We start from the raw sequence: 21,670 nt of genomic DNA, 5'->3' as shown, positions 1-21,670 counted from the left end.
GTCCTTGTATCAGTGTTGTACACTTGGAAGTACAAAATGGTACAGTCCCAGAGGGGTTACCAAAATATCTACCAAAAGTACCATTAGACCCAGAATCCCACTTCTAGAAATCTATCCTTCAGAATTATTTACCCAAACAACAATAACAAAAGCATCTATTCAAGTTTATTTATTGCAGCATTGCTTATAATACCAAAACCTAGGAACAACCTAAAATGTCTGTCAACATAAGAATGGATAAATACAGCTATAAAATAATCATAAAATGGAATACTACATAACAATGAAAATGAATTAAAAGGAACTATATGTATCTATGATGGAAATCACTCACAACGTTGAGTGAAAAATAAGCAAATTATAAAAATATACAGGGCTTCCCTGGCGGCGCAGTGGTTGAGAGTCTGCCTGCCGATGCAGGGGACACGGGTTCGTGCCCCGGTCCGGGAAGATCCCACATGCCGCGGAGCAGCTGGGCCCGTGAGCCATGGCCACTGAGCCTGCGCGTCCGGAGCCTGTGCTCCGCAGCGGGAGAGGCCACAACAGTGAGAGGCGTGCGTACCGCAAAAAAAAAAAAAGAAAAAAAAAACCCATATAGAATGATACAATTTTTATACGTCTATAGCAAATTTAACAGTATGCAAAGCAATATTATTTGGGATATATACCCCATATAGTATAAAAGCATGTAAAGACATGAGTGTTAAATACCATAATCAGAATAGTGGTTCCCTCAGAACCAGGGAAAGGGTGGCGCTTCAGTGGTATTTGCCCTGCTTTACTCAGTACCTATATAATTAGGTGAAGTCTTTGAGGCACTATATTCAGTGAGTGTAGTTCATAGACTCATAGGATATGAGAGGTAGAAGTCTTCATGGTATTATTTATTTTACAGATGAGGAAACTAAGGCCTGGAGAAGGAAGTGAGTGGGCCAAGATCAGTTAGCCAATTAGGCAGAATTTGCAACTGAATCCTAGGTCTCCTGACTGTAAGACTGTGTTACTTAGCAATCCTTTCTTTAATAAAAATATAAGTTGATAAGTATTTAAACTAGGAGCTGAAAGAAAGATACTAAAAGGGACAAGTTAATGTCAAGTCTGTCACAGAATTTCTTCATGAAAACACTCTAAACCAGCACATTTTAACCTAAGACATGTTCTGACAGAGTAAAGAAAATAAAATGGAGATGTTTCATCTAAAACGGGGAAAATTCTTTCTGGATTTCCAAGCTCTTCACATTAATAAGCCCGAATTTGTAACCTTGAGTGTTGTTTCTCAGACCTACAGGTTTGCAGGGTTTAGTTTCCTATAGTTTGTGGTTCATGCTTGTCAGGGCAGAACTGTTAACAATCTGATTTTAACACCCTCTGGTCTTATTCAGGGCCTTTGGTTACTTACAATTTACATATAAATATTACCTTTGAACCTTTACTTAATTGAAAGATTGCAGTTGAGTTTAGATAGTGCTTTGAAGTTCCCTTTGTCAGACCACATTGTTTGTACCAAAGGGCTGTATTTTCTTTTCGTCTGTGGTTATTTCCACAATTATTTAACTTGCTGTAACTATGTGGTACTGTCAGAATATAACCCAAGCCATTGTTTGCCTTAAGCAATATTTTAGATCTTGGGAAATAATGTTTACTGATACATGTCTTTCTTAAAGACCTTTTAATTTACTCAAATATACTCAAGACATTGAGTCTCAAGACATACTCAAGACCTTTTAATTTACTTACATATACTCAAACTTGAGTATATCCAGTGAAAACAGTGGAAAAAAGGTTTTTTTTTACTGGATCTTGACACAAGTCAGGGCTTAAAGTGAGCAAAAGGAAGTAATGTGGCTTTTGTATCATTTCAGTTGTGTTGAGATAAGGAAATGGAATAGTTTATCCATAGCCTAGCCCTTATGGGAAAGTCTCATTTGTATGTGAAAGTAAAAGGAATTGGCATAACGTTTTAATTCCTTCTTCTATACTCAATCATTCCCTCAGCACATATTTATTTAGTTCCAAATATGTGCCAAGCACCATCCTAGGTGCTACAAATACAGAGTGAAAAAGTAGACTTATACACCTGCCCTTACGGAGCATACATTCTGGAGCAGGTGGCAGGCAATAAACAAAACAAATAGTAAATTATATATAAAATTACAGGTGACAAGTGCTAAAGAAAAAAAAAATATCAGGGATGGAAGATGGGAGTGCCAGGGATGTGGGTGGGATTACAGTTTTAAATAGGATGAGCGGGAACACTAAATAAAAAAGGGATACTGAGTAAGCACTTGGAAGAGGTCCGGTAAGCAAGTCATGCAGATAGATGTCTTGGGGAGGAATGTTATAGGCAGAGGAACTTGCACATGTAAAGGTCCTGCAGCAGGGCCATCCCTGAAATGTTTGAGGAACCGGGAGGCCCATGCTGCTGAGGTAGAGGAGTTGGAGTCTTGTTGGCCATGGTAGACTTCAGCTTTTACTCTGAGTGAGTTGGGGAACCACTGGAGGGTTTTGAAAAGGAGAGTGATGTGATCTAATATGCTTTTCATCACCACTTTGGCTGCTGTGTTGAGAATATATTGTATGTGGATAAGGGTAGAAGCAAAGAGTCCAGTTCTTGGAGGCTTTTTCAGTAATCCAGGCAAAAGTTTAGTTAGTGACTTGGACCAGAGAGATAGTAATGGATGTGGTGAGAAGTGCATAGGTTCTGGATATATTTTGAAGGTAGAACCAACAGGATTTGCTGACCCATAGCCTGTGGAGTATGAGAGGGAAGAAGGGAGTTGCCAAGAATGACTCCAAGACTTTTGGCCTGGGAAACTAGAAGTAGAGAGGCTGTAAGTTATGGTGAGAAAGACCGAGCGTCTAGCAGATTTAAGGGGTAAGAGGAGAAAGACCAGGAATGATAAAATATATAGCCGCTGATTACATTATTAAGTAAATTTTTATACTATTTGAGCTATCTTAAAAGTAATTCTATCTTGTACCAGTCTTTTTTTTTTTGCATATGTGTTATTGAGTATCTTTTTCTGAGATATTTGACATTACTCAGAAGTACTAATTTTATGCTGATCTAACCCAGAATACTCAAGTGTAGCTTTTCCTTTAATCTTTGGTTATATCAGAAAAATTGTCTCTCTCTGACCTAAAAAATAAAGAGAATTTATTGGCTGTTAACTGAAAAGTCCTTAAGTAATTCGGGTGTCAGGCAGGGTTGTTTGAGCAGCTCATTGATAGCTCCAAGGATCTGGCTTCTTTTACTCTCCCAGCTCTGCCTCTGGTTCCCCTTCTGGTCCCAGCATAGCTGCCAGCAGCTGCTATTTTCTTATTCATGTTCAATCGGAAAGAGTGACTTTATCTCTGCAGGGCCAGCTGAAGTCCTTAGACCATGTTAGTACGGCTCACCCCTGAACTTTTCATTGTGGCATAGGAGATAGAATATGCTGATTGGCTTGGCCTAGGACAGAGCCTCTACTTCTGGTGCTTCAGGGAAACCTGTGTACAATGAATTTTTTAAAGTTGTAGATAGAGAAAAAAAAGTGGAGAAAAATGGTTGATTTTTAAATTACTTCTGCATTGTACAAGCACTGTGGTTAACACAGCATGAATATGATTCCTTTTGTAAAGTGGTCAAATAAGAAGGAAAAAAAGTAAAGTAAAAGTAAAGTTGCATTCAAACATTAGTTTGATTAAGATAATTTTTCTTCTAAGAGGCCTAAAACTATTGCTTTTTGAATATCTAGAACCTAAGAGGAAATTCCCTGGCAGTCCAGCAGTTAAGGCTCTGCGCTTTCACTGCCGAGGGTCCAGGTTCGATCCCTGGTCAGGGAACTAAGATCCCGCAAGCCTTGTGGCGTGGCCAAAAAAAAATGGAATCTGATAGGTTGTTCTAGTCAAGAATAGTTGTTTCTCCACAAGAAGAGCCCTACTGGCATTTGGTTGAGACAGTTCTTTGTTTTGAGGGATTGTCGTTGCACATTGCATTGCATTTTCCATTTTGGGCCTTGGTCACTCTGTGTCCTGTCCTACCCCAGTCATTGTTTCAACCGAAAAATCACCTGTATATTTCCATATCTTCTTAGGGAGGTACAAACTTGCAAAAACTTGTGACTCTTTTTGAAAGGGTGTTTCATATTGAGGACATAAATACAAATATACTTTGATTTGGTTTCCTGAGTGAAAAATGGGTTTGTTTTTTGTTATTCTCGAAGTTCTGCTTTGACTTTTTCCCCCCAGTTCTAGAAGTTAGATATATTCTCCTTAAAAATTGATTTAGCATTTGAATTAATTTTTTGGCCACAGGGATTTACTGAGTTAATTCCAAAAGTTTTTGATTAAATGTAGTATTGCTAAGGAAAAGAGAAATGTTTTGATAGCCAAATTTTGGTACTCTTTCAAGCATTTTGACTTGGGTCACATAGGTTAGAACAGAAAGACCAACCAATCTTGAACAAATTTCTAACTTTGATAAGTTAAAATTATTTGTGGTGAGAAAAGTGAAATAGGTACTGAGTCTAGAAGAATTCATTCCTAAAGTCAGGATATCTTAGAATACTCTTTGAATATATACTAAAACACACTTTGTAAGCACTTAGGAAATGTTAGACCTCTTTGGTGAAGTGAATATATTAAAAAATGTGTATGTGGTATGTGTGGATATAGTCAGTCAGTTACCCTCTGAGATCTGTTTTCTGAAAGTATTTGTATCAATCAGGGCCCAGTCAGGAAAGCTGAAACCACACTGGTTATTTTAACAGAGAGAATTTGGTGTAGGGAGTTGACTACACAGGTATTGGAGGATTGAAAAAGCTAAAGGAACACGGATTAAACTGAAATACTAATTGTGGGAAGCAAATACCACCCGTAAGAGGCTGAGGTTTCAGAACCTAGAAGCTCGGAGAAAGAGTGCCCCTGTGGAGCCCTGACCCAGTCCTCTGTGGGGGGAGCTCAGAGCCCAGCTACTGCCGGCTCCCGAGGACCTGCTCTGGGGTCTTGAGGCATTGGCACTCAGACCCTGAGGTGTAGGCATGGTTGGGTCTGAACAGGGGCCAAGAGGCTGGTTCTGGGAGTGTGGAAGGAAGCTGGAAATGGAATCTACTGCTGCTGCTATGGCAAAGGCTGTTGTTCAGATAACTCTGACAGGAACAACAAACAAAGTCAGGAAGATGAAAGTCCCTTCTTCCCTCCAGCCTTCTCTAGTTCCCCTTTTGGCAGAACCTATCAAGGACAGCTGGTAAAAGACTTGTTAGTGGTATCCCAGGTCAGCATCACAAAGCAGAATGGTTAGGTTTTATTTGGGGGCGGGGGGGTGGGCCTTGTTATTGCTTTGTTTTTGCTGAAAAGCAATAGTGTAATAAGGGGCACAGTAGTTTCCATTTTTTTCTCATTACCTGTCTCTCCTGACTATGCAATAGTGAATGGAATTTGAGCTTTCTCAGCAGCAGACTTGCTACTTATTGGTTGTGTGAACTTGAGCAAATTTCTTAACTTTGCTGAGCTTCACTTTTTCCTTGCAGAGTTGTGAGGATGAAATAAAATCTTACGTGGCTCAATGAAGAATAACTTCCTATTTCCCTTTTGATGTACTTGCTCATGTACTTACTGGATAAAACACTGCACTTGGGAATAAAAGACCTGGGTTTTAGTTTTTCCTTCAAGTTACTAGTGTATAGAGTTCAGCAGGTCACTTTAGCTTCCTGAACCTGTCTCTTCTCTGTAAAAGTAGGAATAATTTTACTTACTGTAAGGGTCATATACGTATGGTATAAGGCATGTAAAACTAACTGGCAAATTATTAAGATGGTGATGTGCTCACATAAAGTTGCCACTAAACACTATATATGATTTTCTCTCATTTAATTGGCACAAAAGACCTAGATCTGTATTATGCTAGACCCTGAACTATTCACTAACCACATTATCCTGATTTTATCTCTATAAAAATATTATGCAGAAACAAAGACAGTATTGTTTACCATTACTCATAATAAACCTATAGGGATGACCAAATTCTGTTCCCTCCTAGGCATTTCTGCGACTACTGATTCACTTGACCTGTTTTTTTGTCATTTGTGCTATCTATTCCAGAGGAGAGACAGAAGAATAACACCCAGACCCCCTCAATTAACTGCTGGCATTAAGAATTTCTTCTGAGCGCTGATGTACCAAAGATTGGTATATAGCATAATCTAGTTCTAATTATTTGTGAGGTTTTTTTGTTTAATAAGATCAAACAAACAAAAAAGCTTTGGAGAAACTAGGTTAGTGAATTTGTAGTACAAAGTTGAATGGTGTTTTAAAAATAGATTATCTCATGTTTTTTAAAATAGTTCATAAACCAAGAAGCATTTATTGTGCATCTAATATTGAGACCCCCACTGAGGGATATAAAACATCTAAGTGCATCAACTATAATAATGCCATGCTAGTTTGTCTTACCTCTCTGTTCCTCGAAGAATTTTACTTGTGTTGGGGAGAACAGTTTCTTGGCACAGAAGGAAAGTGAAAGGTTTTGAATGAAGAGAGGACAATTGAGCAGAAATACAAAGGTTAAATGTTGTTAAATTTGCTTTGAATAAATAATTGAGCATTGGGGAAAGGAAGGTCCAGTCAGAAGGTAATTTCAAGTGTGATGATGAAATTAGTGACCTCAGGGTGGATGAAGACATCACAGTTAGAAATGTCTTTATAAAGTGGAACTTCCCCATCCCTACTGTAGGTCAGAATTTAGCTAGATGGTTGGTTCTCTTAGCTCCTTTTTCAGACTTTACAAAAGTTCTCATTATGAATGTCTCACCCATCACAAGTTCTCACAGCATGGACTCCAAGGCAGGCTTTTTGGTGAGATTCCTGTGTATTACCACAGATACACTCATAACTATTTATTTAAGCATGTTATTTTTTAAGGGTTTATGTTTAGATTTGGGTGACTGTTTTTTACACTGATATAAAAATAACCTGACTAGTGTTGCTCCATTTGTATGTGTATATATTAGTTTAGGAATTGATGGGGTTGGAGGTTAGAAATGGGGAGGGGATGGATGAGTTGCTTGTTAAGGGAAAAGACAATATTCTTATGCTAATCCAAGCTCTGGATCAGGAGCAAAGCAGCCGTGCAAACAATGGCTGTGGAGCCAGAAAGTCTGCAGTGAGTCTAGTCCTCAGAAAGCTTGTCAGACCAGGCGCCTGGAGCTGCCTAGGGGGAGGGACCCCTGGAAGGGAGAGTTTTCTCCTTACTACTTTATAGAGTTGGCAGTTAGCCAGCTTGTTGAAAATTCCCAAACCTCACTACTAGAAAGTAAAAATTAAGGGTGGGGGGCTTAACGGGAAGAGGAAAGAATGACTTTAGTCTGTTTTTTCAGCTGACTTCAGCCTTTTCCTGTTTTGTTTTGTTTTTTTAAAATCCCGATTGAACTATTGGTTTAGCGTTCTTGCTGTTTGCAAAGCTTTAAATTTTTTTATTTAAAAATAATTTATATTTTATTGAGTAATGTTGTTGTAGTCTTATTTTCCTGAAAAAGAAGCCACCAACCTGTGTATATAGCAAAGGAAAGTAAATGTATTTAGATGCCTTTTTGGACTATTTAATAATAGCTTTTAAACATGAGAATCATTTAAAATTTTTGATCATGTGGCATTTCAAATGTCTGCATTTCCTTATATTCTTAACATTGCATGATCAGATATTTTTAATTTTCATATAAAAATTCCAATGAATTATTCTAGGAATTTAAAAATATTTTTTTATTTTCAGATGTTAGAATTATAAAATACTCAGTTTCAGGAATGATTGCAAAATAAGGTTACTATTTTTGCTATGTCATGATTTTAGAAATAGTTAATATGCTAGGACAAATAAAGGGGAAATCATCAGTATTTCTGTTATGAATAACAACAGTTACAACAATAACAACTAACATCTATTATTTATTGAGTGCTTAATACCGAGATGCAAGGCACTAACTCATTTAGGTTAGTAATACTGTCCCCATTTTGTGGCTAAGGAAACCAAGACCTAGATAGCTTACATAACTTCCCCAAAATTACATAGTAAATAAATACTGGAGCTGATTTTTGAAACCAATAGACTGACATCACAATTTACTTTCTTAAATTTGCCAGGATATTATATGAAAAGTGCCTTTACCTAGAACACAAAAGTGATGTCATCGTTATGGAATCCATAGTTTAAAAGGGCAAATGTAACAGTGTATAGTGTGGAACTAGGGACAGTTTTTCCCCCACAAAAAAATGAGCCTTACTTATTGAGGTAATTTAAAAACAAAGAATATACTCTGGTTACTCCTTTGAAAGAAAGATGTTAGTTGTATTATCCAGTTAGTTCTTTGGGCATTGTGACTATTTATGTTATACTTTTTTTTTTTTTTTGGCCACACCACGCAGCTTGCAGGATCTTAGTTCCCCTACTAGGGATTGAACCCGGGCCCTCGGCAGTGAAAGCGTGGAGTCCTAACCACTGGACTGCCAGGGAATTCCCTATTTATGTTATACTTGTATTGTTATACTCTGACCTGACTATGCCTTCCAGACTTCTGTCTTTTGGTTGACTGTGCAATAACTTATAGTGATTAGGCCTTTATTATTTCAGCAAATTTCTTGGAATTGACTGTATTATAGCAATGAATGTTATCTACTGCTGCCCAACAGATTACCAAAAAACTTAGCAGCTTAAAACATCCAGCATTTATCATCTCATTCTGACCATCAGGAGTCCACCAGAGGCATAGTTGGATGGTTCTAGTTTAAAGTCTCATAAATTGTGGTTAAGATGTCTGTGAAGCTACAGTTACTGGAAAGCTTCCCTGACACCGATGGATCCACGGCCAAGGTGGCTCACTCACATGGCTGTTGGCAGGAGGCCTCAGTTCTTTGCCACATGGGCCTCTCCATTAGGCTGCCTGGGTGTCCTTATTGACATGGCAGCTAGCTTCCCTAAGAGTGAGCAAGGAGGAATCTGAAGTGCCTTTTATGATCTAGTTTCAGAAGACAAACTGTTGTTTCCACCTTATTTTATTTTGTTAGAAGTGAGTCATTAAGTCCAGTGGGAATTCAAGGGAGGAAATTAGGCTTTACCTTTTGAAGATAGTGTCAGAGCATTTGTGGACATATTTTAGATCACCATAATGGTCTTTTGGTAGATTGGTGGGGTTTTTTTAACTGTGAAAAATGTCACTTATGAATATTAGTTTATATTCCAGCTGTGGTAATGTACACTATATTAATATTGTACGTGATGGATCCTGGACCATGAACTTTATTTTAATCAGTGAATCAGTGAAAAATGATGAACTTATTTTTATCAGTAAATATATATGATGTTAATGCTTTTATTAATCTGAATTTTATTAATTTAGATTAATTTTATTAATCTAAATCTAAATGAACATTGGTATTCTGGTGCCTTCTTCTCTTTTCATTCTAGAAGGCCATCTCATACAGAACCGCAGCTTTAAATATCTCTATGCTGTTGACATAACAGATTTATATCTTCAGTCTCAAAAGTTTCCTTTAAGTTTCAGAACCAAATGCTCATTAGACATTCCCTTTGAGTAATTTCAAATGTCTAAAATTGAACCATTGATCTCTTCTCCCCACTTCTTTCAAAATCTATTTGTCCCCATTTTCAGTAATTGCTCATGCCAGAAATGTAGGGATCTTTTTTGACCCCTCACTCTCCCTTACCCCCCACATTTAATCCATTACCAAGGCCTACGGAATCTGTTTGTGAAATATATCTTGACTCCATCCACTGTACCACCACCACCCTAAGCTTAACCACCATTGTCCCTCTCCTAAACTGCTACAAATATCCTTCTTAATGGTCTGTTTGTTTCTGCTTTTGTCCCCTCCAGTTCATTACAGAGAAACCAGATAATTGCCTTCCCATCCCACTTACATTTAAATCCCAAATCCTTCATATGAACTTGCCTGACCTGATCCTTGACTTTTCTGTCTCTTCAACCTCATCTTCCACTACATTAACCCTTGTTCTCAACATTTCAGAAACACTGTGTTCTCCTTTGCTCTTCTCTGCCTCAAAATCTTTGTGCAGGCTGTTCCTTATGCCTAGAACAAGCCCCCTCCCCAACCTCATTTCTTTACCTGACTAAATAACTCTTTTATTCTTCAGATTACATCTTAAATGTCACTTTTCTACAATGCTTCCCTTGACCTCTCTATCTGGATTAGATTAGGTCACTCCCCATGTCCCTCGAGGACCTGGCACTTTTCTCTCTTGCACTCACCTCAAGTTGTGATCACGTATCATTTGTATTGTCTTGTTTGGTGTCTAAATATCTTAATTGTCTTATTTGACTGTGAACTCCATGAAGGCTCAGTCTGTTTTGCTCTCTCACTATATTCTCAGTGTCTCATACAGAATCACGTATATAATAGGCACTTAATAAATATTTGGGAAATAAATTAACATTCAATAGCGAGAGCACTATTCACTCAGGAATTCAGAGCTGGAAGGAATCTGATAAGTCATTTAATTGGTCTAGTCTTGTTTGCATCATGCCTGTCGTGTCCTTGACAGAGGTACATTCACGCTTTATTCCTTTGATACTCTGTGAGCAAAGATCCCTGGTCCTTTTAGTTGTATCTCAAGTGTAGTCATTTCTCTATCCTTTGCATTCTTGTCATTCTTCTCTAAAGTATTTGAGGCCTGACCAGGTGGGATAAAGTAAGATGGTTACCCTCTTTGATTATGGCAGTGTGTTTCTATCAATGCTTGATTCGATTGCCTTCATGTCTTAGAATTGTCATAAGCACTGATGCTTATTGAGCTTGTAGTCAGCTAAAACCTAACATTTTTCTTTTAAAGATTAGGGGCTTCCATTGTTAGATTACAAATGAGGCACTTGAAGCCATTTTACCTTTAGCCTTCTCTTGGCTGATAGCTGTTCTCCATACAAGTTGTTGCAGGGTTTTTAGTGTATAAAAATGTCTTGCAGATGGGATTGTCGTGGATAGCACCTGTTACTTCCTGTGCCAGGTTGGCAAGTATGTTATAAACATGTGTGAGAGGAGGAAACTTTTATTAAGTACCTACTCTGTACCAGGCTTTTCTAAATACTTCATAACGTATAGTTTACATTATGTAATGTATGTAAAATATCCAGCAAGGCAGCATAGGGTAGCAGTTAACCCATGCGCTCGAGAATCAGATCTTCTTTTTTTTTTTTTTTTTTTTTTTTTTTGCGTTACGGGGGCCTCTCACTGTTGTGGCCTCTCCCGTTGCGGAGCACAGGCTCCAGACGCGCAGGCTCAGCGGCCATGGCTCACGGGCCCAGCTGCTCCGCAGCATGTGGGATCTTCCCGGACCGGGGCACGAACCCGTGTCCCCTGCATCGGCAGGCGGACTCTCAACCACTGCGCCACCAGGGAAGCCCCTCAGATCTTCTTGATTAGAATTATGGCCCTGACATTTACCAGCTGTGTGATCTTTGATAAATTCCTTAAACTCCACTTGCCTTAGTTTCCTCATCTGTAAAATTAAAATAATAAATTGTGCCTATCTTACAAGGTGGTTGTGATGATTCTGTAAATTAATATTAATATATTCAAAGCATTGTAATGGTCTGCCACATACAGGTGAATATATGTTAGCTATTACCTCATGTAGTTCTCAAAATAATTGTGAGTTAATATAATTCCAGTTTTACAGATGAGGAAACTCATCCAGAGAGGTGAAGTTACTTATTTAAGGCAGATCCAGGATTTAAACTTGTGCTGAGAGTGGTAGAGTCGCAGGTGTTTGTGTAGAAGAAACCACACATGATCCCTTTCCTCTGAAAGGGACTGTGAGTGTGGCGGGTGCTTAGGGTCTCATCGACTGCACTGCAGGATGCCTTCATTGTACCTGTAATGAGACAAGACCACATACTAGCTTCAATAAACTGATGAAGAAGCAGTGACACTGAAAGATGGAACCAGTCATAGCAGTCAGTTTCCTGACCAAGAATATGAGGCCCTTGAAGTAGAATCTGTCATACTCATATTTTTATTTCTAGCCCCTTGCATTGATGTGTAATACATACTCAGAAAACACTGTTGGTGAATAAGTGAGTGAATGAATAAATGAATGAAGGTATGGAGAGAGAGTGAGAGCTAGGAAGAGAGGCAGAAATGATGCCAGGGTTTTGGGCATGGCTGACTGGAGAGATGGCACCACCCTCCTCTGATAGCAAATGGAGGAGGAGGAGGCAGGTCTAGAGGAATGAGAAGGAAAGTTAGTGAGTTTGATTTGGACAGGTGGGATGTAATCCTAGTAAAGATATTTAATAGGCAAATAGAAATAAGGAGAGAGTTCAGTGTTGGAAATATACTGGAAACTTCTTTTGAATTTGAAACCTGGAACAAGTATCCCTAGAGTCACAATCCCATAATTTCAAGAAGTGAGTTTTCTCAAATACTGTTAAATCATATTACAGATGTTATTCTGTAATAATTTTAGACTTTACATCTTACTCTCTCAACATTATGTAGATGGAAAGCAAATTAATTTCATAGTAGAGAAATTAGAGATTTTAGAATAAGCCATATATAAAATGTACAATATAAATGACATCTCACTGTAAACCTTATTTCCTCAATACTCTAAGTGCCTTTGGAGAGCTAATTAAAGTGAAAAATTCTTAGTTAGCATAGAAAGCTTGAGTTATTTATGGTAGAAATCATGCCAGGATAATTGTGTTACAAATAAATAATATCATTTTCAGTGAGGAATAATTTAGGCTGAAGTCAGTAAAGTCAGTTGCCTGAACCAACAGGATGAGAGAAGAAACAGAATCATATTCATCTTTACACAAACTAACCTTTTTTTCTGTTAACTCTTTAACTGTCTTATAATTGCCAAACCTTAATTGGAGAGGTTATGTTTCATGTCATCCATATGAAAAGCTCAGTTTTATCCTAATGAATTCAGATTTGTAGTATTTTAGGTAAATAATTTTATTTAAGATACATTTCTAATGTTTTTGCTTTAATGAGGAAACATGCTGCATATTTAAATGTTTTTCTAGGTAGGCCTTCTCTTCTATCTATAGAATACATTATTTATTAGAAAGATTCAAGGTGTTTTTATTTATCACATCTACTAGGATTGAAAATTTTTGATGAGTAGCTTAGTGTTTTATTTTTTAATTAATTAATTTACTTTTTAAATTATTTTTGGCTGGTTTTTTTTTGGGTCTGTTGCTGTGCTCGGGCTTCCTCTAGTTGCAGCAAGCAGGGGCTACTCTTCATTGTGGTGCGGGGCTTCTCATTGTGGTTGCTTCTCTCGTTGAGGAGCACAGGCTCTAGGCACATGGGCTTCAGTAGTTGTGGCATGTGGACTCAGTAGTTGTGCCTCGCGGGCTCTAGAGTGCAGGCTCAGTAGTTGTGGCGCACGGGCTTAGTTGCTCTGTGGCATGTGGCCTCTTCCAGGACCAGGGCTCGAACCCGTGTCCCCTGCATTGTCAGGCAGATGCTTAACCACTGCGCCACCAGGGAAGTCCTAGCTTAGTGTTCTAAATTCAGCTCTTCCTGTTTTATTCTTAATAATTTAGAAATTTTCTTAATAGCAATAAAATAATTACTTTAGAGCAGCCAGAAAACACTGTTAAGATTATTAGTGTTCTTATCTTATTTTACATATGGTTAATCTAAGGTCAGGAGAGGTGGCAACCTATTAATAAATTACTTAAGCTTTTAAATTATAGTGCCTTTTTTTTTATCAATGATAACATTAATCTTTAAAAGTGTATTTCATTGTTTAAAGGTATGTTTGGGCATTTGTTTTTCCTCTCCTAGTTTTTGAAAACTTGCCAGAATTCAGTTATATTCATTTCCTTCTTAATATTTTTATCTTTCAGGAGTCAGGAGAAAGCAGTGGAAGTTGGAGTCATTGTCAAGTGATTGAGACCTTTTACAAGGAAATCTCATTGAATGAAAGTCTTTTAAATTAGTGACATAACAAGACTAGTTATTAAAGGTGACAGTGTACAGGGAACGTTAAAATTGAACAATGACTCAGCTGTATATTTACATCAGATTATTGGGAGCCTATCTGTTCATCATTTCTCATGTTCAAGGTAAATCAGTGTTCATGTAAACAATCTTATCTCTTTTTTAGTAATGTATTTCTATATATAAAAAACACTCATTCTTAGGACCGCTTTTTCAACTCATGTCCCGTTTTGAACAGTTAGGCCCAGTATGCCAATAGCTTTTAAGTATAGAGGCAAAGAACAAACACATGCCAAACAATTTTTGAACTTGACTATGATAGAAACATTTTCAAGTCTGTATAAAATCTCAGTCTCTTTGAACTTTGTGTATTATCTGTAACATAGGCATTATGATGTACAACACCAGGTCTTATGAGGATTAAATGAGATAAAATATAAAATAAAGTAGGTGACCTAGTGCCTAAGGGTAATAGGTACTCAAGACTTAGTTTTTTTTTTTTGTTTTTTTTTTTTAAAGTTTATTTATTTATTTTTTTAATTAGTTTCTGCTTTATAACAAAGTGAATCAGTCATACATATACATCTGTTCCCACATCCCTTCCCTCATGCATCTCCCTCCCTCCCACCCTCCCCATCCCACCCCTCCAGGCGGTCACAAAGCACCGAGCTGATCTCCCTGTGCTCTGCGGCTGCTTCCCACTATCTATCTACCTTACGTTTGGTAGTGTATACACGTCCATGCCTCTCTTTCGCCTTGAAGACTTAGTTTTAAAATTCCTCTCCCCTTTAAAATACGGTAAGGAATAAATGTCAATTTTTAAAATACATTTTATTGTTGTTAAAAGAGTTGAGAAACATAAATGGAATTTCTGTGTGCCAAATATTAAAATTTCTTCAGAGTACTCAAAGTTTTATTTATGACTAATATTGTAATTTTACATTGTGCATTCACAACTTAGAACTCCCAAACAGGAAGTTATTTTGATGACTCTTAGGATCAGATGGACTGTATATTTGCATATGAGCTTTTCCCTGTATGGTTTAATTAGGACAGTGTTTTAAACTGAAGAGATAGTGGTATTTGGCAAAATGATTTTATATAGAACTTACTGAACATCTCCGTTCTCTTAAGTTTATATCTTCACAGATTGTTCTTCATAATGTTTTGTTCACAGTGATGATTAAAATCTGCTAATAAGAATTACGATTAACAGCATAAATCTTTTGACATTTTCATTTGAGTGAACAGAATAATGAAATCTGTAGCTTCTTTGTATTTTGTCTTAGGTTTAGTACCCTTATTTAGTACCCATGCTGAGAATATAAAAGCACTCTTGCAAAAGCTACTTTTTTGTGTGAAACACCACATTATTTAATAAAACATCTTTATTTTAACGTCTTTTGTTAGATGCCTTGTTGATCAGTGTCAACCAAAGCTGTCAGTTTTGAAGATGAGTTAAATTAATAGTAACATTTGTATTTGCTACCTTACTCCCAGGTAATCAGTATTTAGTATTAAATTTTTTTTAATCTATATAGATCACACAGAGACAATATGATACAAAATTCTCATTCCCCATCCTAAGTTGTTATATAATAAACTTTTTTTTTTTCCCCACACTGCACAGCATGTGGGATCCTAGTTCCCCAACCAAGGATCGAACCTGTGCCCCCTGCAGTGGAAGCGCAGAGTCTTAACCAGCTGACCGCCTGGGAAGTCCCAATAAACCTTTGTTAGATGAAATAAATTGGTAATTAGTTACCAGGCATAAGTGAAAAATCTTAGTAAGCGTTATATTTCTCTGAAATATAAGCAAAATTTGTTACATTTCCTTTCAAAGAAGATTAGTTTGATAGTTCCCTTCAAATAATAAGATAAAAATATTTGCTCTTAAGGAAAAGAACTAAAACCAATGTAGAAAAAATGGTATTTCAGACTTGCCCAGTGGTCCAGTGGTTAAGACTCCCTGCTTCCACTGCAGGGGGCACAGGTTCAATCTTTGGTCGGGAAATTCCACATGCCGCGAAGAGCAGCCAAAAAAAAAAGTTATTTCTTAGAGATTACTATGGATTGCTAGAGTGGTGTTATATATATAACCTATAGCTCCAGCCCACACCAGGACTCATAATTTTATGCTTTGTAAACACAGGACTTGTGTGTAGAAAGAGATTGGCGTGTTCTAGGAACTGACACAGGGCTGCATGTTTGGACATGATGGGAGAGAGAGGTCCACAGGGTCCAAATCCTGCAGGGCTTCAGTAGGCCTGGTGAAGGAGGTTGGATTTTATTCTGAGTGTATATGAAGCCATTAATTGGTATTAAGCAGGGAATGACAGGATCAGATTTAGGTTTATAAGATAACTCTGGCTGCTATGTGGGAAATGGGTTGGAGGGGGCAAAAACAGAAGTAGGGAGATCAGTGTCTTATCTTGGAAGTGACATGATATGATGGGCCCGGGTAATAGCAGGAACTAGACCAAAATGAGAAAAAGTGAGATATATCTTGGAAGGTGAGCCAAAGACCTGGGGAGGACAAGGTTTGAGGAAAAAAGTCAAGCATTCCATTTTAGACGAGTTAGTTTTGAGTTACTTAAGCAAGTCAAGGCTGAAGGGATAAATCTAGGAACCATCAATGAAGAGATTTATTTAAACCATGGGAATAAGTGCTGTCATCTAGGGAGAGAGTACAGAGAGGCTGTTGCTAGCTATTTTTCTTTGTATCCATGCCTCTATTCAGTGAAATTTTACAACTTTAAGGTATAGCTCAGGTTTCTTTGCTTTTGACGCCCTAGGGTGAGTTTGTGTTATTGGCTCCTTCCTTTGTTTACATAGCACCTTTGTATTATATCACTCTTTGAATTGTGTTTATTTATGTGCTTATCCCCTCCACACACATACACCTTTGTCTCCTTCCAAGTTTCTCAAGGACCACATCAGTTTCCAACGTTCAGACGTAACTTGCCTGCACGTAGTTGGCCTCTAATCAGTGTTTTGTTAATTAATACTTGAGATAATATAAACCTCAGATGCAAATTATCATAATTAAAATATTTCTATCTCTTAAATTCAAACAGTGTTCTAGGAAGTTATGTGTATTAACCATCTGTAACTTTGAATTTTCCAGGTATTGGTGATCTTTTAGTATGATCTTTGTTATTAGTAATATCTTCATTTATACACTTTTATATTTAAGCCCTTTATTGTACATTCATTTGATCTATATATAATCTCTTGAACTGGGCAGAAATTATTATCATCATTTTTTATAGATAGAGACCTGAGGTTCAGAGACTAACTTATCAATGGAGGTATTCAGGACTTGAACCCTTGACTTCTCACTGTTATTTCAGTGTTATTTCTGCCACACTATACTGCTTTTTCAATGTATCATTAGATTTTTGAAAAAACTAATTGCGTGCATAAATATATTATTTGCCATTTGGTCCCCGTAGTTAAATTGTTGCTTCCTGCTGTTGTTGTAATATCATTTTAAAACTGGTTAAGAGACCTCAGATATGCTTTAGTCCTATAGTCTTATTGAGTAAATGAGGCTTGAAATGACATGGCTTGTCCATGATCATCCAGCTAGATAAACGGTGGAGGAACATAGTAGACCAGAATCTAGATTTCCTCATTTCTAGCCCAGTGGATTTCTTCCCTTCCTGAAACTCTTCCCCACCCCCTTTTTTTTGTTGATGTTCTTAACATAAATGAAGTCTACATTTTGTAGCAATTTATAGGATTAAGTGAACATTATTGAAATTTATGGCATGGAATCACTAAAATTTATTTAGCAGCACATTCTTTTCCTGTTATCAATGTGTGTGTATGTGTTACTTTTTCTTTTTTCAAGTTCATCTCACTAGTACGGCTAAATTTTAAGTCAAGTTCACATTATGCTGTGAACCACTTATTTAACATCTATAATGAAATACATACACAGTTCTCTTAATATTATATACCTGTTTTAGCTCTACATTTCATTCCATGAAGATCAACTCTACAAGGAGTAGCCTAGCTGATTTCAACTGATTCAGAGGGAGAAAGGAATTACTAAAACGTTGTTTTAGTTCTGTTCTGCTTTCAGCCTGAAAGAATCAGTACCAAATATGACAGTATCTGTCATTTGAGGCTACGAGACTCTAATGCAAGAACACAGTTCTGTTTCCGTGCGCTAACTACTGCCCTCCAGTGACCTTCATTTTCTGGCAGCATAGTCTGGATTTGAACCAATGACCTTGAGATAAAAGGCACCAGATGATATGATTAGTCCCCATGCTCTCATAATTCCCTTAAGCAATTAAAATCCAGAGCAAGATGCTTAGTAATTTCACTTCCACATAGAGGTACAAATAAAGGACTTTACTTTTTTTAAACTAGTCACAAGTTTTGAACCAGAAAGTCTAAAAAAAGAACTGTAATTTGCCTTTTTTTTTTTAAACCTCCTTATTGGAGTATAACTGCTTTACAATGGTGTGTTATTTCTGCTGTATAACAAAGTGAATCAGCTGTACATATTTTTTAATGATTGGAAATAATCTTGCTCTTCTCTGAAACTGCTTTAGATTTTGTACCTTTCTTACAAGTTATGACCATATTCTACCTTGTGCCACTCTTGTTTGTCTTTCACTAGTGCAAAAATTGTGACATAATCTCCATATATCCCACAATACCTGGGATAGTTTTTCTGTGCATTTTAGGCTGTTAATAAATGTTAATCATATAAATGAAATTTATTTTTAATTAAAACACACAGCTGCAATTAATACAATAAGAAAGCTTAGAAACTTCTCACTGAAAATTGGAATCAAATAATTAGCTTTTCCGAATGGTTTATTTACAACTTCATGTTTGAATGCAGGGCAGAATCTAGACAGTATGCTCCATGGTACCGGGATGAAATCAGACTCCGACCAGAAAAAGTCAGAAAATGGAGTAACCTTAGCACCAGAGGATACCTTGCCTTTTTTAAAGTGCTATTGCTCAGGACACTGCCCAGATGATGCTATTAACAACACATGCATGTAAGTATTTTATGCAGTTCTTCTTAAAGTTACGAGAATAGGGTTGCACTTAGTACTGTTTTAAGAATTGTTTACTTTGTCTGAATTTTTTTTCTTTAACTTTATATGGTTTTTCCAAAGGGCCAAAAGCTCCTTGTTTTTTATATAGGAACATTTATTACTATTAAGTGATTGATGGTTATTTCCTTAGAGTAACATTGTAATATAGGTTTTAAAGAGTTAAAAGGAATCTGGTATTTGTCTAGCATTTTGGGTTTATTTAGTGATCTTTTTATCATAAAGTGATTGATATTCATTGTAGAAAACTTAGAGATTACCAAAAAGAAACCTTGAAAATTCACCTAAAACCTTGTAATTCTAAATTGGTTGAAATAGGGGCTTCCCTGGTGGTGCAGTGGTTGAGAATCCGCCTGCCAATGCAGGGGACACAGGTTCGATCCCTGGTCCGGGAAGATCCCACATGCCACGGAGCAACTAAGCCCGTGCGCCACAACTACTGAGCCTGTGCTCTAGAGCCCCCGAGCCACAACTACTGAACCCACGTGCCACAACTACTGAAGCTCGCGTGCTTAGAGCCCATGCTCCACAACAAGAGAAGCCACCGTAATGAGAAGCCCGCGCAATGCAACAAAGAGTAGCCCCCACTCGCCGCAACTAGAGATAGCCTGCGCACAGCAACAAAGACCCAGTGCAGCCATAAATAAATAAATAAGAACAAATAAATAAATAGTTATTTTTTTAAAAAAACCTTCCTATTAAATAAATAAATAAATTTAAAAATTGAAATATTTTGAAATATTTTGCAGGTCTATAAGAATGATATTATGATATTTAATTAATTTTGTGTTATTTTCTTATGTGAACTCCCAAATCCAAATCTGATTTATATAACCACTTTAATTTTTCTACTTAATTTCATGTTAACTAATTAATATTTATATATGATCATGTAATTATATTCCGTATTCTTGGGGGACATTGAAGAATTGACTTACTAGCCAAAAAAATTCCCTGAACGACTCAATCTTATCAGTCAGTTGTCTCCCTGTTATAAAGGTGTAATAATCAATAATTATTGATTTGTTTTGCACTTTCCTAATAATTTTATGCTCTTTGAATGTGACCAGATATAAAGCCAAAACGTATACGTATAAAACACTGAAATTATATGATCGTTCACCATGTCTTAGATTTGTTGTTTGTGCTGGTGGTGGTTGACTTTACTGTGGCAGACTGGGTGATCTGTTGTTAGGGGAGTGTTCCCTATGTCACCAAGAGACTTCTTGCCAGACTTCTTGTCTGTAGTTCTTGCTTGATCTGTGTGGGCTATTTGTTAGAGGCTTAGTAACCCAGAGTAAAACTGGGAATCATCAATTTTAACAGAATTTCACCTCACACTTAACATTTTTCTCATTTCAGAAAATGAATAATTCTGCAATATTCTTTTAACTGTAAGCAGTATACTTAACTGATATGAACAGTAAGGAGGGACACAAAAAAATCTTTTAGATGTTTCTTCGTACCCATGAAAGCCTAATGAATATATTAGGAGAAAATTCTGGCATACTAGTACTAAAATGATAACTTTTTTTTTTTTAAAGATACTCCCCTCTAGGGTTTTCCAATTTTTTATTTTATTTTATTTTATTTTTATTTATTTATTTTTGGTTGCATTGGGTCTTCGTTGCTACGTGCGGGCTTTCTCTCTCTAGTTGTGGCGAGCGGGGGCTACTCTTTGTTGTGGTGCACAGGTTTCTCATTACGGTGGTTTCACTTGTTGCGGAACGCGGGCTCTAGGCGCGCGGGCTTCAGTAGTTGTGGTGCACAGGCTTAGTTGCTCCGCAGCATGTGGGATCTTCCCGGACCAGGGTTCGAACCCATGTCCCCTGCCCTGGCAGGCGGATTCTTAACCACTGCGCCACCAGGGAGGTCCCGATAACATTTTATTAAATACAAATCCATTTATATAAATTTCTTGAAAATTCAGCTATTCAAAAGTTCTCCCTTTTTTCCTATCATGTTAAATTAAAAGTGCCTCTCAGGATCTTAGTTAGTCTGGTCTTCCCAAATATACTTTTCTTTGTCATTGAATCTATTTTTATGTTTCACAGGAAAGTTTGTTTTTATTTATTATTATGTACAGTATGGGAGTACTGAAAATCTTATGGATGAAAAGAGACAAAGTTATTTTTAAGTATATTTTTAAACGTTAAGATTATTTACTTTATAAAGTTGTATAAATCATCTTTCTGTGATCACATGACTATGATTAGCAAAGAGAAGTTACATAGTATTTCATATTTGGTGGGACTTGTTTAATAGAAAATCCTTTCTACCTGACACAGGATTTTTATTAGACCTTTAGGTTTTAGTTCAGATGTGACAATTTTCATTTGCCTTAAAACGCATACTGTTTTGCCAGTAAGTCAAACGTGAATGTAATTCTAATTCAGAACTAAAAGCCATCAGTAACTGGTCACATTCATACTGAGATTTAACTAGTACTTTCCAATGTGAAGTTGGTTTTTGGTTTTTTGGCTTTTTTTCTTTTAGAACTAATGGGCATTGCTTTGCCATCATAGAAGAAGATGACCAGGGAGAAACCACACTGGCTTCAGGGTGTATGAAATATGAAGGATCTGATTTTCAGTGCAAGGTAAGACCTAATTTGAGGCCTA

At 37.0% G+C, this 21,670-nt stretch overlaps 2 protein-coding genes across 2 annotated transcripts in view; both read left to right on the top strand.

The window, feature by feature from the left end:
- Nucleotides 1-13,996, top strand: part of LOC308627459 (uncharacterized protein) — a 108,535-nt gene extending 94,539 nt beyond the window's left edge. The window contains exon 3 of the mRNA XM_081253642.1: nt 13,872-13,996. The gene's annotated coding sequence lies outside the window, so the exon portion shown is untranslated. The remainder of the gene's footprint in view (nt 1-13,871) is intronic.
- BMPR1A (bone morphogenetic protein receptor type 1A) overlaps nt 13,875-21,670 on the top strand; it is a 32,529-nt gene continuing 24,733 nt past the window's right edge. Inside the window, exons 1-3 of the mRNA XM_081253628.1 lie at nt 13,875-14,090; nt 18,830-18,992; nt 21,546-21,648. Of these exons, the coding sequence (XP_081109754.1) occupies nt 14,024-14,090; nt 18,830-18,992; nt 21,546-21,648 (333 nt within the window). The 5' untranslated portion in view covers nt 13,875-14,023. The remainder of the gene's footprint in view (nt 14,091-18,829; nt 18,993-21,545; nt 21,649-21,670) is intronic.

Source organism: Mesoplodon bidens (genome assembly GCF_964165515.1).
Source record: "Mesoplodon bidens genome assembly, chromosome: 1".
NCBI classification, from domain to species: domain Eukaryota; kingdom Metazoa; phylum Chordata; class Mammalia; order Artiodactyla; family Ziphiidae; genus Mesoplodon; species Mesoplodon bidens.
The sequence above is the reverse complement of the archived record's forward strand: the minus strand, read 5'-3'. Positions and strand labels throughout refer to the sequence as shown.